The following is a 16,314-nucleotide window of genomic DNA, read 5'->3' on the forward strand; positions in this document are numbered from 1 at the left end:
CTAGTCACCCGGGTATATTGAGAAAAAAACGGCTACCTGTGTTGCTCAAGTATACAGATTGTTTCATTCTAAGATTTTTTAAATTTCATTCGAGATAATATAAACGAATATTTAATTAATTATTCAAATATTGATATAGTAAAAAATAGGACGAATAATTCGAATAATCAAATATTCGATTGAGAACCTTAATCTGGACTGGAACGCCAATAAATATTTATATTTTGGGCAATCATTAACTAGTGAGTTCTAAAAACGTATAGTCTAGCACAAATACAAAGGGTTGTTTTTATTGGCGGTAAAAATGGGCGGTTAACGTTTTTGGAAGAATTGAGCTATTCGGTGTCCATGTATTATTTCCTTCGTTAACGCTGGTCTTTTTTAATATATAGATTTTTCTGTCGTCGTTAAACTTTGTATCGGAAAAAAGAGATTTTTCTTTTTGTTGTGCAAGTGGTCGTTATGGTAGCCTTTAAATTTGGGTTGAAACACCCCACAGATCTTGAATAATTGCTGTAAGATGAGAGATAGTTTTATTAAATTTATTCACTATGTCTTATGTATCATTGTTTATTTTTGTCTGGAATTTTATTTTTAAAAGTCTTATGTTTTTTGGGTTGTGACTTTTCCATCAAGATAGACGCCGAAAAGCTGGTAATTATTTATTCAGTTGTAGTACGTATACCAAAGCGAAAATGATAATGGAGGAGTGCTGGTGAAGAATCTTCTTGCAAGTTAGCCCTTTGTTTGGATTACGCAATTGTCAAGTTATAATCCACTATCCTTATTATTTACATTCGCAAGTGTTGTTAGGCATTTGTCAACGCATGTGGATGGAGACCTCCCACACATTTATAAATATATCTAATTTTTTGGCGTTCATTTCTCACCTCTTGAAAAAACATTAATTACCGTACAAAAACTTCCATAACCGTTTGTTACCACTAAGTACTAAGTATTGTCAATGTATTGTGCGATCATTGAAACAATAAACATTGTTTTAATTAACAGATTGTTAGTCTTATTCGGGATTTGCTGTGGCAACTATGAAGCAACCACAATGTTTTCGTTTTCTATGACACACAGAATACATATGTATGTATTATTAAGATGGAATATATAAGAGAGGCGAAGTTTGACTATACACTATACGGTCCAATCCATTAAAACATATTTTTGAATGATCTTGTAAACAGGGTATAAAACGGAGACGATGGGTATATCATAAAATTGAAAAAAGTTTTTAGGTAAAACTCATAAATTACAATTATACCTGATTGTCATAATGTGTTTAGTATCGTTAAATGTTGTTTAGTCGACTAATTTTTTTTCAGTACTATCGGTATTTTATTTTGTAATACTGGTAGTAACGAAAGTCGATTTTTGCCCCAATACCCTAATCCCTATTGATAGCAACATTATTATCTGCGTGTACATTAAAACAGTGTTACGGCCTTGAGCATATTTTTTATTTGACTTTAAAGTATTTAGACTTGAGGTATTCGTGTACATTTGCAGAAACCATTTTTAATAAATTAATATTATAATAATTATATACTTTTTGCATGTATTTTATTATATAAATAAATAGAAAACATACTTTGATATTGGAATAATTAAATTTATACTAATATTCTGTATTATATAATTTCCATATTCCTTCTCTTTTGTATGTATTACATAGATGAAAAATATACATACATAATATGCATATAAAGAAAAGTCTGGTTTAATACAAGCTTTTCAACAAAGTCGGCCAACGGTGCCAAATTTTCCATTCCATTCGTATAACAAGCGGAAAGCTCACGCCATTAAATAAAAAAAATACGTATATAATTTATTTCATGCACATTCTCAGTTCACAGAGAAAATGTAGTTTCCCGTATTATTTACTTAAATATCAGTAATAAAGAATAACTAGCACATGTATCACAAAAATGTACTTTATTAACGGTAATGGTTTTGTTACAAAATTATGGCATTTTCTTAAATATCTCAATGGCTTTCTTGATTGCCGTTTGAAAATTCCATTTGGACTCCTCCAAGCAACTAAAACAACAAAAGGAATATTTTATAATATTATATATAATTTATGTGACATAGATAATAGATATGATGAAGTTATAGTTACTCATAAGCTTCAGACGGTGAAAGTGTGGTGATGTTAATTAAAAGATCCACCAGGCTTGATTTCGTCGATTCTGGCAATACACCAACTGGCGAAAGAGTTAGTTTATTACTCGTTTTCTGAAACATAAATCTTGTCTGTAGTTTTAAGCAATACGTGAACAATATTCATAAGTAAAGTTTGCGAATGAATCTCTTAATGCAATACATTCTCTTTAATCAAACTTAAGTCTACTGAGTTTTTGTCAGCAAAACTAATACTTCAACATTTGTATGATATGTGTCACAGCAAAATAAAGCAATTTTGCTGTTAACAATTCAGTTTCATCACTTGGTACTAAGTTAAGCTTAGACAAAATAAACAGAGATAATTTAATTCTATAACTAATCAAAAGGTACGGTCAACACTGGCAATAAAATCACGAATGAATATTTGTGTAAGATCGATAAGAATATGATCTTTCATATTATTTTTAGAGATGCCGTAAATAGCAGCACTCTTATCCCTCTCAACATAAGTAGACGTAATTATTTCATAAGGGAGCTTACCTTGAAATAAGCAAAACCTTATATTAATAAAAGGAAAATAGTGGAGAAAAATTATATTAAAGGCAACAAGATACATTTGAAACGTTCTTATCAAATATCTTCCGATATTGATTTGGTTAAAAATGCAAACCACTGATTGTGACATAGCAGGTAAATGTTTCTACCTTACACAGCTCTTTGTTGCTATAGCTGTCATAATAAATATCGTTTTGAATATGTACTATTTTTGAGTATTTTTTTTCTAATTTTGAGTTTATTAGTTACATTTCTTAAAACTTTTTAGTATTGATTTTAGATATAATATGAAGCTCGGGTCTTTCTCTTTATGATACATGTAAAATTGAATGCTGATTTTTTCTTTTTTTAACACATTGGATACCATAATTCTTAAAAATGGGGCGAGGCTTAGTTGCGAAAATTAGAACCTAAACCTTTTAAACCGTCACAACTTTTTAATTAGTTAACGTGTTAATATCAAATTTAAAATACAGCTGAAGCTCGTAAGCATTTCCATTTATATTGGCAAAATTTTGCCCGAAAGTTCTCAAGAGTATCTTGTAATATTAATGTATTAAGCAGACTATTATTAGGTTCAGATCCTGTCATAACAGGAATGCGACCAGTACATAACAAAAAAGTAAAATCTTTTAAGAGACGGTAGCCACGTTGTTTCACGATGAGCCTCATCTAGATACAAATAGACAATCGTTGGATAAGTAAGAAGAATGGTTTCAGACCAGGAACCATAGAATTCCTCTTTCTCAAGCTAAAAATTTAAGAAATACTTTACATACTTTTTTAAATAAAATATTGCATAAAAAAATTAAAATAAATGTTGTATTTTTTCTGTAATATATTTTTAAGCACTAAGGCCGGTTTTACACGTGCCGTATGGATTCACCCAGCACCGGGCCGGCGTTTGTTTCAATTCCAATTTTGTGATTATTGTCTTTTTTCATGTGTACTTTTCTGACAAGTCTACATTACAAATTTTGGTGAACAAATCATCGTTCGTCCGACGACGCCCAGGGGATAAATTCTATTTGGACTGCCTTGTTGAGACGGTCAAACACCCTGTCATAATCATGGTGTGTTCAGTCATCAATGTGCAAGGGATATGAGGCAGGACAAGTACAGACAAGTACTGGAAAAACGGTTCTTGCCTCAAGTCGGAGAATGGTTCCCTGGTGGACATGAGTATATGTTCATGCACGACTCCGCACCCTGCCATAAAACCAGGAGTGTCACTGCATTCCTGGCTGAAAAAACGTGCAGGTTTTGCCATGTCCAGGGAATTCTCCTGACATGAATTCTATTGAAGGCACACGAAGAGGGAGGACCAAGGGGGTGATTATAAACAAGCAGCAGCTCATTGAAACCCTCATCCGAATGTGGCATCACTATCCTGAGCTAAGGCAAAGTGTAAAAATGTGAATTGAGGGTATGCCAAGATGTGTGTACAAGCCGTAATTGGGGCAAAATGCGGTATTACAAATTTTTCACTTTTTATGCGATAATATTTAAATATAATTAAATAAATGCAGATGTATTACAAATTTTTCACTTTTTATGCGATAATATTTAAATATAATTAAATAAATGCAGATGAATAAGGAATATGGTGTTAAAATGTTCCCAATTAAATGTTATTATTAATAAATAATAATTACTGTTCCTGAAATCATAGATATATTTTTTTTATGAATATAATAAAAGTGAAAAAAAATCATATGTATCCCTATTAATTTTGCAACCCAATGTATTTGACTAAGAGCACTTATGGAATTAACTAAAGTAGAGAAATAATTTTGGTGGCCTAGATCGGTAAAATACCCCACAGTGCGTCGGTCACAGTTATCGCATAGCTTCGGGGTATTACTGTACATTACACGACTGAGTTTTCTTTCTTGCTGCTCAAAGAGCGGGAGTGAAATGCAATGCGTATGTGTAAGCGACTGTTGCACCCGTTTACAAATATGCATCCCAGAATTAATGAATTTATCCCCGATGAGTGCTTATTATTATTTTATGCTATGCGTAATACTTCCAACTTAATGTTTATTATATTTATATAGATATTTAAATTATTTAATGCCATGTGTATTAGTTACACATCATAGAAAAGAAAAGGTTAAACAAATAATTTGTTCACATCGTCGATATCGACGCTCGCGTCACAAACATGGCCGATTTTTCACACTGGTAACACTATTTGCGCTTGACAGTTGGCAGCGTGCAGTTTGGTGGCGGCGGTTGTTCCGTCTCGCGTCCATCATGAATCTCAACCGAAAGCGCAATCTAGCGCTCGTCAAGAACTCGCAACTGGTCCCCAGGGTCAAGAAGTACCTCGCGGACAACCTGGACAAGTCGTACGTGGACATAGCGCACATGTCGACCACACTGCGCAAACGGTACAACGAATACAAAATATGCAACGAGCAGCAGTTCCACAAGAGCGTCGAGGCTGCCTACAACATCGTCCTGCAGAACTACGGATTGCACGGCCACGACCTGTCGTCCTCGTCCAGCAACGATGACGACTCGGACGACCTAGAAGTCTTGGACGACTCCAACGCCCTCAACGAACAACTCACCAACATGTACGACAAGAAAAAGAACAATAAGAAAAAAGATCAACCACCGGAGGAGAGTAACAAGAACAGCGGTGAACTGATCGACATCAGCTCCGACGACAATTCGGAGCGAGAGACGCAATCCAAATCGCTCAAACTGGATCAACGACTGCAGCTATCGTCCGCCGAAGAAGAATACGCACCGCAACCCGTGCAAATCGTACGAGAAATCTTAGTAACCGACGATTCCGCAGCGAAAAAACGCAAATCGATTAAGAAAACGACCAAGAAACCGGAAGAAAACGAACAAACCAGAGGCAAACACACGAGTAAATTCGGTTTCGAAGACATCGGCGGAATCGATCACATCAAAGAACAAATCTGTGATTTAGTCCTACACATGAAACATCCCGAAGTGTATACCAAATTAGGCATCAAAGCTCCGAGAGGCGCTCTATTACACGGACCGCCCGGAACCGGTAAAACGCTACTAGCCAACGCCATAGCCGGACGATTGCAATTACCCATAATGGCGAATCCAGCCACCGAACTAGTCGGTGGCGTATCGGGCGAATCCGAGAAATTAATCAGAGAAGCTTTCGAAGCTGCGTCTGCTTTAGCCCCCTGTATTCTATTCTTAGACGAGATCGATTCAATCTGCGGTAATAGATTGAACGCGCAAAAAGACATGGAGAAGCGAATGGTCGCACAATTATTATCGAGCATCGATAGTTTGGACGATCGAGTCCTGCTATTAGCGGCTACGAACAATCCCGATGCATTAGATCCGAGTTTGAGAAGAGCCGGGCGATTAGAGCAAGAGATTGCTTTAGGCATACCAACGTTAATGGCCAGAAAGGATATCTTGAAAATCCTATGCAAAAAACTAAATTTAAGTCCGGATATAGACTTAGATCTGATAGCTCAATTAACGCCGGGATTTGTCGGCGCCGATTTACAAGCCCTCATAAATAAATCTTGCACAATTGCCGTCAAACGAGTCTTTAAAAAAATAAAAGAATCACAGATCGTCGAAGCTGAAGCTATTAAACCCGCGCCGATTAAAGAAAACGGAGACGTGTCACAAATCAACGGAGAAGAAACCGAAAACAAAGACGAAAAAACAATCGATTCCAACGAATCGATCAACGTAGAAGACACTACGACTGAAGATCAAAATGATTCTATACCGCTAATCGTAGACGATAAACCGCCGCCGCCACCGAATAAAGCCAGTACCGCATTAGACGATCTACAGAGATATCTAGATGACGATCATCCGTTCACCGATCAACAGTTGCTCGATATGAAGATCATACAAGAAGATATGTTGATCGCTTTGAAGACCACGAAGCCGTGTGCCATAAGGGAAGGAATCGTAACAGTCCCGGATACGACATGGGATGACGTCGGATCTTTAGCCGACGTCAGGAGAGATCTACAATTGGCCGTCCTAGCGCCGATCAAATATCCCGCTCAATTGGAAATCCTAGGCCTCAACGTACCGAGTGGCGTATTATTATGCGGACCGCCCGGTTGCGGTAAGACGCTTCTAGCCAAAGCCGTGGCTAACGAAGCCGGAATCAACTTCATCTCAGTCAAAGGACCCGAATTGCTGAATATGTATGTCGGAGAGAGCGAGCGCGCCGTTAGAACGTGCTTCTCTAGAGCGCGTAATTCGGCGCCTTGTGTCATATTCTTCGACGAGTTTGATTCTTTATGTCCGAAACGATTGAACAACGACATAAGTGGCGCCACTAGAGTCGTGAATCAACTATTAACGGAGATGGACGGAATAGAAGGCAGAGAAGGAGTGTTCGTATTGGCGGCTACAAATAGACCCGATATCATCGATCCAGCTGTGCTGCGACCCGGTAGATTAGACCGCGTCTTGTTCGTAGGCATGCCGTTATTAGAAGATAGGGTTGATATTTTAAGAACGATAACGAAGAAGGGCACGAAGCCTCAATTGGGACCGGACGTCGATTTAGAAATCATAGCTAAGACTACCGAGGGTTACACTGGAGCAGATTTGGCCGGTTTAGTCAGGCAAGCGGCCACAGAGGCGCTCACAGATTTTATCACGAGCAACGGAGCGCTGGACGGACAGATTGCAGTGATGGCGAGTCACTTCCAAACTGCCCTCGCGAAGATGCGACCCTCCATTTCTTCGAAAGAGATGCAACATTACGAGAAGCTCAGATTAAAGTATTCGTCCGCCGGAGAAGAGAAACCGGACGTCGAGATGGATATTGCGGAATCCATGGACACGGTTTAAATCTTAAATAATTACTATGAAAAAGTGCCTCATGTCGATGAGTCGCAAACTTTCGTGTGATGTGTAATGCTATGAAACTAAACTTAGAATTAAGGCAAAGATATTGATCATAATTAGGAGTGTTTGTTTTATAGCGTTTAGATGTATTGTATGTTATACTGCATCAAATTTTTCGTTGTATCATGGGATTTCAAGTGAGAGATTCAGTTGATCCTAAATATTTGGAATCAATATAAATTTTATATATTTTTATAATGCAAATCAAGACATTGTTATATATAAACGACACAAGTCATTATAATATATATTCAATTTGGCATTATTTTATTTTTATGTAAATAAAAATAAAAATGTACAAATGCAAAAGTGAATCATGAAAGACGATAATGCATTCTCGGATAAATTTATTTCAAAACATTATCTGTAAGAATCCAACTATAATTTTTTATTTGAATAAACATTTAAAATTATTTTACTTTTAATCTATCATACGCTTAACTAACACAACCCTTTAACACATTACATACCAGCAGGCCGGCGCAAAGGGGGTTTCAGGAACCAAGCACCGCAGTTCACAACTTCTTAGGTCGCTTCAGGCGGTTGAATGATGTGAAACGAAGAAAGGTTTCGTCATTACAGCTGGAAATTCCCCATTACCTACTACAACTGAAAATGTCTACTACCCACATGCACTTAGCGAACTTAGTACAAAATAACCAATGCGCTTTATTGTATGACAAAATTTATCAGAATCTACATTTCTTATCAAATAAAATCGGTCTTTCGTCAACATTCAGTCTATCTATCTTCAGAGGAGCGTCAGTGAAAATCGAGGAAACTTCAGAGGGTGTTCGAAACATTAGTGAAGCATAATCCAGTACGTACATTTTAAATTTATTTTAAAAAAAATTATAAATTGAAATTTAAAAAAAAAATTTAAATTAAAAAACATTTTAAATTTATTTAAAAAAAAAAATAAACTTTATTGGCGGGTTAAATCAACATTTTTTTTTGTAAATATTCAATATTTTGTAAAGGAGTTTATAACTATATTTACATTAGTTTTTTTTATTTTGAGTGCCTTGCATAAAGCGGAAGATATCTCATATTCTACTGAAAATTTAAATTTTAATTGTTTTATTTCATGTCAAGTTTTTATTTATCGTAAGTCATTGTACAGAAATATTTTTTGTGTGATAATGTACATACATATGTAAAAATGTAATGTATGTCAAATAATGATTAGAAAATAGCCCAAAAATGTATGTATAAAATGTAATATAAATAAATTGTACAGTTATAAAATGGTATTGATGTCATTTTTTCAGGCCCCGCAAATTTCACGCTGGCCCTGCGTACCGGGCATTATTCCTAAAAATGCAGCAATGTGGCGAGGCCATAGATATAGAAATAAATAGAGGCAGTGATGCATATTAAAAATTGTAGCGTATTCTGGATCGCCGATGGACAAAATGACCTTGTGACGATTGACAAACGAATAGGGCTGCCACATTTGTAATTTATTAATTTATATTTTTCTTTATTAATTTACTTTTATCACCAATTATTATTATATCATTACAGACATTTGTTTTAAATTCTAATGCATCTGCTACACAATTCCTAAGAAGTTGAGTAGCTTACTTCACTTTCATTTTTTGGTTGTGAAAGTGAATGTGTTTTTGCGATAATTTGTTAGCGAAGTGCAAGTTTTCTTTTTCCTGTATTTGATGAAGTTGCATTACAGGCGGCCCTCGACTTTCGCACAATTCGCTATTTCGCACATTAAAAAAAAAAACATTTTTTTTAAATTTTTTTTTTTTTTTTTAAAAACGTTTTGCTAGTGGTGAATCTTTTGCTTCATCTGACGTTCGTATGATACAAACAGGTCTACGATATGTTCAATTTTGCAAAATAAAAATATAATTATAGAATACGTTTAAAATTGTGGAAAATATAGATATATTTCCACAATCTTTAATGATATGTTTCCAAAAAAACATAGATGAAATGGAAAATCTTTGTCATCGTAGATCGATGACCAGCATCAAAAAGATGTCCCTTTGAGTATTTCAATTATTCAAGCAAAAGCTCTTAGTTTGTACAAAGGTTGGAAGGATAGATTAAAAAAATATTTTAACACGGTTTTTCAAGCAAGTAACGGTTGGTTTTACAATTTTAAAATGAGGTATTCTTTTCATAATATTAAATTTACTAGATAATCGGCTGATGCGGATAAAGATGCTGCAAAAGAATTTATTTCCTAATTATCTAAAATTATTGAAGATGTAGAATATTCCTCTAGCCAAATATTTAATGTAGATGAGACAGGTTTATTTTAGAAAACTCTTTAACAATGAAAAATATGAATGAAGCCTTCACGCACCTTGACAAATTTTTAAATATTATGAAAGATTGTGATCCCAATGGAGAACGCATATTTCAAGTGCGTACGGCAATCAATAAAAACATAGCATGTTATAAAATACTTACGAAGAAAAGAATAGGAATAGTGGAAAACAGTTAACTCTTGATAACTTTTCAAAAGAAACACCCGCAAATCCCACTTAAACGCCTCTTAAACATCTTATATTTACTTGATAAATAAATATTTTAAAATACACACAATTTCATTTTTTTTTACTTCCCTCGACTTTCGTACATTCAACATTCGCACACATTTTCAGGAACCAATTATGAGCAAAAGTCGAGGGCCGCCTGTATAAAATTCCATTCAATATTATTACCCAAACTATCCCTAAATATTTTTTTGGATTCCAACGAATTCCTAATTATTTTAAGCATGTGACACCGATCTAAAAAAACTGCTACGAGTTTCTGAGTGCATGGATGCGGAAAAGTATTATTAAGTTCATTATATTGTAATTTATAGTCCAAATTTTCAATCATAGAAAAGTTAACAGAATAACCATCAAATGTTACAGAAACCGCATCTATATTGCATTTGTGTACTTTTTTAAAACATAATTGTAATAAATTAGCCTTTTATGTGCCTGATATGTCGCCGAAGAAAGTTGGACAAATATCAGGGCTTTTGAATGCTATTACTCAATATAATATTGAAAAGGCAGTTTGCGTCTCGAGAAGTTTTGTAAAGAATATCAAGAAAAAATGGACCCTCAGGTTACTTTAGATCCAAGAAGGTTCTTGTGGAAGGCACTGCATTACAACCATAGGACTTACAGAAAGATGCGCGATATTTATGTTGAAAACCGAAAATTACCAATTCGTTTATTGACTAAAAATATAATCTATGAAGGGATAACAATTTACCAGCGAACTTAACTCAATGGGCGAGGCTTATAAATCCATCATAACTTTTTAATTAGTTAACGTTTTTACGTCAAATTTAAAATACAGTTTTGTAATGATTGCTTTTTATATTTACAATAGTAAAATCAGTAAATGTCAAACTGTAAATCGTGTACCAATAAAAGAAAAAGTAAATTTATATTTTGATTCACCAAATTTACATATTAAAAATAAAAACGATACAGATTATGATAAAATGATGGTATGAAATTCTTGTACTCATTTTTGAAACTACAAATATCAAACTTTGTAACTTCTACAATAATTTTTTTATTTTTAACACTTCGATTTACGTGTCGATATTTGCATGACCGTTCAACTTTGATACTGTTGACAGAAGGAAGAAGAAATCATCTTAAATAATAAGATTAGATATTAAATTTACATCTAAAATTATTATTTTTTTTTATCAAATTGTATAATTGTAGGCGTAAGCGTTGTTAGAAAGCATCAACATCTAAGAAATATATATTGAAATCTATTGTCATGTATATTGGAGAATCCTTTGTATATGTATATTGAGAATCTATTAGAATGCATTATATGTAAAATAGACATTCTTCGTTTAGTTTGATTCTTTATCTTCAATACAATTGAATTGTACAACTCAACAGCTTATGAAGATGGACAGAATAGAAATAAAATAATTGTTTGTATTGGTAGTTAATAATTAACTTAATAAGTTCAATAGATTTAACAGAATCTTTTTAGTCGGCATACCTTATCAGAATTACTAACAAAAAAAATGATACCTAATTTTCAACATTCATCAAAACTTTGATTAACTTTAACTATCGATTCAACGAGAACTGAATATATTTTATACATACCACAGTCAATCTGAAAGCATCCTGAGGCGGCGTTATCTTCGAATTCACGTGAAACATATCGTTGACAATTTTGTACTCGTCTTCTTCCATAACCAGTATGAAGCTTCGCATGAATTCCAAAATTGGTTCGTTTTGCGTCACTTGATGGGACGGGAATTTAAAATAGCCGCTAATGGTCAAAATAATATGTACGGACTGAAAAATTAATAATTTGATCCATTTTAGTTAATAAAAACATAAATAAAGAGACAGTAGTATACATACTGAATACTGGACGACGTCCACGCAGAAAGATAAAGGATCGTGTTCCGTCGACGGAATCCAACAAAGACAACCTGTGATGCTTCTAGGTCCAGAGAATATGTTGGAGTTATTCTTGTTTAATAAGTTTCTCGCTCTTTTATTGAAGATCGCCTCTATTAAGTTATTAAAGATAATAAATGTATTGTTTGGTCAAGCCTTCAATGTACATACCAGTTTTCGAACAGCTTATGGAGAATATAGCGTCTTTAGCATACATATCCATCATTGGACTGCGATCATCTGAATCAAAGTAGGTGTAGAATATTTCTAAGAATTTTCCAACAATAGGTATGCTATTTTTGTCTACTGAATAATTTTTCACAGTTATCGGTAAAGAGTCTTCTGTAATGAAGTGACCATCCTAAAAATATGATAGAATAATCAATGGTGAGTAATTTGGCACTGAGTCAATTTTTTTATTAAAATTATATTTGTCTCTAATATCTCGAGCAATATTGTCAATGCAATTTTTTTAAATGATGTAATTTGGTAATTGGATAATCATTAGTTACATCAATATAATACTAATTCAGAAAAAGAGATTGCAAACCTAACCAAACCAAAAACATTGAATGATACGATATAACTAAGAACAAAACTAAGACGAATCCAGGTATGAAAGCTAGTTATTAAGAAAATTAAAATAGTAAAACGTCAAACCAATTTTAATAACGTAGGAAAAATTTGTTTAGCTGCTTTTATGTATTCTTCTTTTCTTATGTAGTTGTGGCATATTGGGTTAAACTCCAGTAAGAGAGATTTAGTATGAAGTCCGGCAAATGGTGTCAAATTTATGATATTGTAGATCTGATTGTGAGTGACATTCAATTCGTTCAACGATCCTAAAATTTTGAAATCAAAACCCCTGAAATCTCTGAAAATTTAATAGATATTAAAAAATACAGCAGAAAAAGTTTAAAGCATATTTAATTAAGTACAACCTGATGGCATTGTTAGATAGATTTATGGAATCTATGACCGAAGAAGGTAGGGTATCTTCTATTTCCAGCGAGAGAATCTTTTGATTTTCTTTATACCACAGAGGCATATAAAACCCAGCTGTAAAAATATAATATAATAATTTTAATAATAATTTTTTTTTTTTTTTAAAACCGGTGATTTTATAGACGATTCGTTGCAAAAAGCAAGGAGGAGAAAAAATAAAATTGGTGAAATATTTTACGTATTGTGTTAGATGTGATTTTATTTTGTACCGAAAATAATTTACCTCTCAGAGTAACCGTAACTCAGGATTTTATAAATCTAATAGAATTAATAAGGGGATACAATACGACGATTGTGAAACACTTCACTAATCATAATCTGTTTCTTATTTTTCTAACAAAATTCAAGATGAATTTCTCTCACTCTTTAGATAATCATGTTCGTAAGGAAATTATTTCTAGAATTCAAAAATCGAAATATTTTTCTTTAATGCTTGACTGTACACCTGATGTATCGCACCAAAAAACTAATGTGCCAAATTATTCGATATGTAGTTATTAATGACAAGTGTATTACAATTGAAGAAAGCTTTATAGATTTCATAACGACTAAAGAAAACCAAGGTAGTGGTTTAGCTAATGAAGTTATCGATAAATTAGAAAAAAATGGAATAGATATTTAAAAAAATCAGAGGTCAATGAAAAAAAAAAGTCAAAGACTGGGGTTTATATTTGTGTACAAGCTGTAATTAATCAGAAAATTAACAATCTATGTATGTTCGCTGTGTGGCTTGTAGCCTTAATTTTGTTTGTAAAAATACTGCTTCTTCAAATGCTAGTATGATTGCGTTTTATAGAATTGTTCAGAGAATCTATACATTTTTTTGTGAATTTGATGACTAGATGGGATAAACTGATGTCTGTATTGAAAACAAATTTGAAATGTCATACAGACAAATGTTACGCATCAAGAGCAAATGCCATCAAGGAATTGGATCAAATAATATCATTAGTATATAACATGTAATTGGATTTAGAAAATGAATAATCTGTGTCGAAATTAAAGTCCTATTGAAGCAAATACATGAAATTTTTTGTGTACACTATCTGCATGGAATTAAATATAGCAAGAAGTTGATCGAGTAAACAAAGCTTCGCAGCAAATGAGACACCATATGCGAAAATATTTTTTTCTAAAAGTAAGAAATTTGTCTACAGAAACAAACAATTTAAAAAAATTAAATTAGATGATCTATCTATTCCTTATGATGATAATTTTTTATTTACTGTAGAAATGAAAGGGGTGATAGATATTTCGGTGCCACTTTAGCGTGCGGTCTATTTTGTAATGCATCCTGAGGGTTTTTGTTAATTTTCTGTTCAAACCCAAACCTAATTTGATTATTTATTTATAAAAAAATAAATATTATAATTACCGTGATCCAGATCAAAGTTAGATAGATCCAAATCATTGCTCTTGGTGCTGAAGCAGTTCTTTATTTTCTTCTGTAGAGCTTTTGAAATATCCAATGATTTGACAAACTGATTATTCGATACTCCGAGTATTAATCTCGACTTGCAACTAAGTGGCAAGTCTTTTAAGCGTTGTTTACCGTTGTTAGTGCTTAAAATATAAGACACAGCTCTGTCGCAATCTAAAACGCAAAATTGTATATTGCGAAATTTGGAAAACTGTAAAAAACAATAAAAATTAAATTTAGTTCAGGAAAGTTAAATAAATTCAAGAAATTGCTTACTTCAACAGAATATGGGATGAACTTGTATGGCGAAACCCATTGTAGGATCGTATCCAGAATTGCAGCAAGTATGCTTTTTCTATTCAAGTTTTTTGGCCCCATTTGTTCATATTCTTGAACAATGTTTAATGTGTCTTTAACCATTATGGTATACACACTTGCAGGCTTGTGTGTCAAATCGTCATCGTACACCGTTCTTTTCATAGTAGCTTTTTTGTTATCTAAATCCTCGTCATCAGATGATACTACTATTATGTTTCTATTACCACTAGCATCTGGATTAGAACTCAGGTCAAATTCGTCATATTTGTTATTGTATTGCATTGTATGTGTTTAAGTATGATTAAATATAAGTCCGCGAAAAATATTGGTTCCAAAAATCAAAGTTTATATATTAACATTTAGATGCAATTATACCTTAAGTTGTTTCATATAGTAAACGTCAAACGGGCAGGCACGCTTGCCCGCTTTGACAGTTTTGGCCAAAACGACAAATAACATGGGCATTAAAAATACACAAAAATAAAATGTTACTTAACTAAAATAAATATAATACGGGTAAATAAAAATATTTTTTTAATAAAAATAAATAATCATTAAATCAATTTTATATTTAAGAAAAATCTAAAGGTATTTTTGTGATAATCAGTATATTTACATACATCACTCATAGCCAACATAACATACACAAATTAACCAAACCCAAATTAAAACTTTCATAAATAAAGTCTAAAATACAAACTAATTCAACTCAACTCTCAGGGGAAAATAAGCGAAAGAAGAAGTACAGACAGACGTCGCATCTCGCATATTGCGTCATAGTTTGTCTGCACTTTAATATTAATATACTATTTTAAACAGATGATAGCTATTTTTATCGATATTACTACAGACTTTTAATATAAGAGTATTGGTCAAAGTATATTCAAACTGAATTTTGAGAAACTTATGTACAACCTAAATAATATTGGCCATATATACTTAGTGTGACAGAGGGCTAGGTTCTCAAATTGACAAATCCCCTGGACAATGCTCCGACTTTATTGCTTTGGATATTATCCAAAGTAATAAAGTTTGGACATTGTCCAGATGACAAGATTTAGATATTAGCGGTTTTAAAAAAAAATATTTTCCACCCATATACATACATGAATTTACAGATGTATGTGTGTCTATAAATTATATCTATGTATGTAGTTTTAATCGAATTTTTATAAAACTTTTATAAAAAATTGAGCTTATAAATGTTTCGATTATGCTTATCGGCCAGCTTGCTCCAATATCATTTTACAAAATAACAGCTGTTTAGTAATAAGGTCAACGATATTATATTATAGATATTTAATAAAATTATAATAAAATACCTATTTTTTTACAATTTCATTGACAAAATCTACCTTATTATGGTAATCTTATCCGGACCGATTTTTAATGATTTAATTATTATATTTTGATCCTTGACTATGCGGTGTCTTCGCCGTGGTTAGTGAGACGCGCCATGATGTCGTCTGTGCACTGGAGGATGAAGTGGCACGAATTCTTGGCTGAACTTCTAAGAATGGCAACTGTCTATGGGTACCACTCTGAAATCTATAGTGTCTGGGAGCGCTGAAAGGATCA

The 16,314-nt window shown here is 33.1% G+C and overlaps 2 protein-coding genes across 3 annotated transcripts; one reads left to right on the forward strand and one right to left on the reverse strand.

Moving 5' to 3' along the window:
- Nucleotides 1–1,925: 1,925 nt before the first annotated feature.
- Nucleotides 1,926–15,168, reverse strand: LOC148238089 (nuclear RNA export factor 2-like). 2 transcript variants are annotated; one of them, XM_088181781.1, is made up of 10 exons: nt 15,112–15,168; nt 14,695–14,969; nt 14,374–14,629; nt 12,935–13,052; nt 12,654–12,867; nt 12,165–12,354; nt 11,955–12,106; nt 11,691–11,885; nt 2,132–2,247; nt 1,926–2,049 (listed from the first exon to the last, which is right to left on the reverse strand). In XM_088181781.1, exons 2-10 carry the CDS (start codon nt 14,896–14,898, stop codon nt 1,974–1,976), a joined length of 1,521 nt encoding a protein of 506 aa, XP_088037907.1. In that variant the 5' UTR covers nt 14,899–14,969; nt 15,112–15,168; the 3' UTR covers nt 1,926–1,973. The 2 variants fall into 2 exon arrangements, with proteins under 2 accessions (XP_088037907.1, XP_088037906.1); XM_088181780.1 differs by having other exon boundaries at nt 14,695–15,168.
- On the forward strand, nt 4,900–7,997 carry smid (nuclear valosin-containing protein-like smid). The gene has a single exon (XM_088181779.1). It carries the CDS (start codon nt 4,951–4,953, stop codon nt 7,525–7,527), a length of 2,577 nt encoding a protein of 858 aa, XP_088037905.1. The 5' UTR covers nt 4,900–4,950; the 3' UTR covers nt 7,528–7,997.
- Nucleotides 15,169–16,314: the final 1,146 nt, after the last annotated feature.

Source organism: Plectrocnemia conspersa, unplaced genomic scaffold (genome assembly GCF_051122295.1).
Source record: "Plectrocnemia conspersa isolate PC_06_02 unplaced genomic scaffold, ASM5112229v1 ptg000002l, whole genome shotgun sequence".
In the NCBI taxonomy this organism is placed as follows: domain Eukaryota; kingdom Metazoa; phylum Arthropoda; class Insecta; order Trichoptera; family Polycentropodidae; genus Plectrocnemia; species Plectrocnemia conspersa.

Excerpts from the sequence above, each read along its gene's own strand:
- smid (XM_088181779.1), top strand. The coding sequence starts at position 4,951 with ATGAATCTCAACCGAAAGCGCAATCTAGCGCTCGTCAAGAACTCGCAA.
- LOC148238089 (XM_088181780.1), bottom strand. The coding sequence starts at position 15,018 with ATGCAATACAATAACAAATATGACGAATTTGACCTGAGTTCTAATCCA. Across the intron at positions 12,355-12,653 it reads TTCCTACGTTATTAAAATTG|GATGGTCACTTCATTACAGA; the intron begins GTTTGACGTTTT and ends TCATATTTTTAG. Across the intron at positions 2,248-11,690 it reads ATGCTTTCAGATTGACTGTG|AAAACGAGTAATAAACTAAC; the intron begins GTATGTATAAAA and ends TTTATGTTTCAG.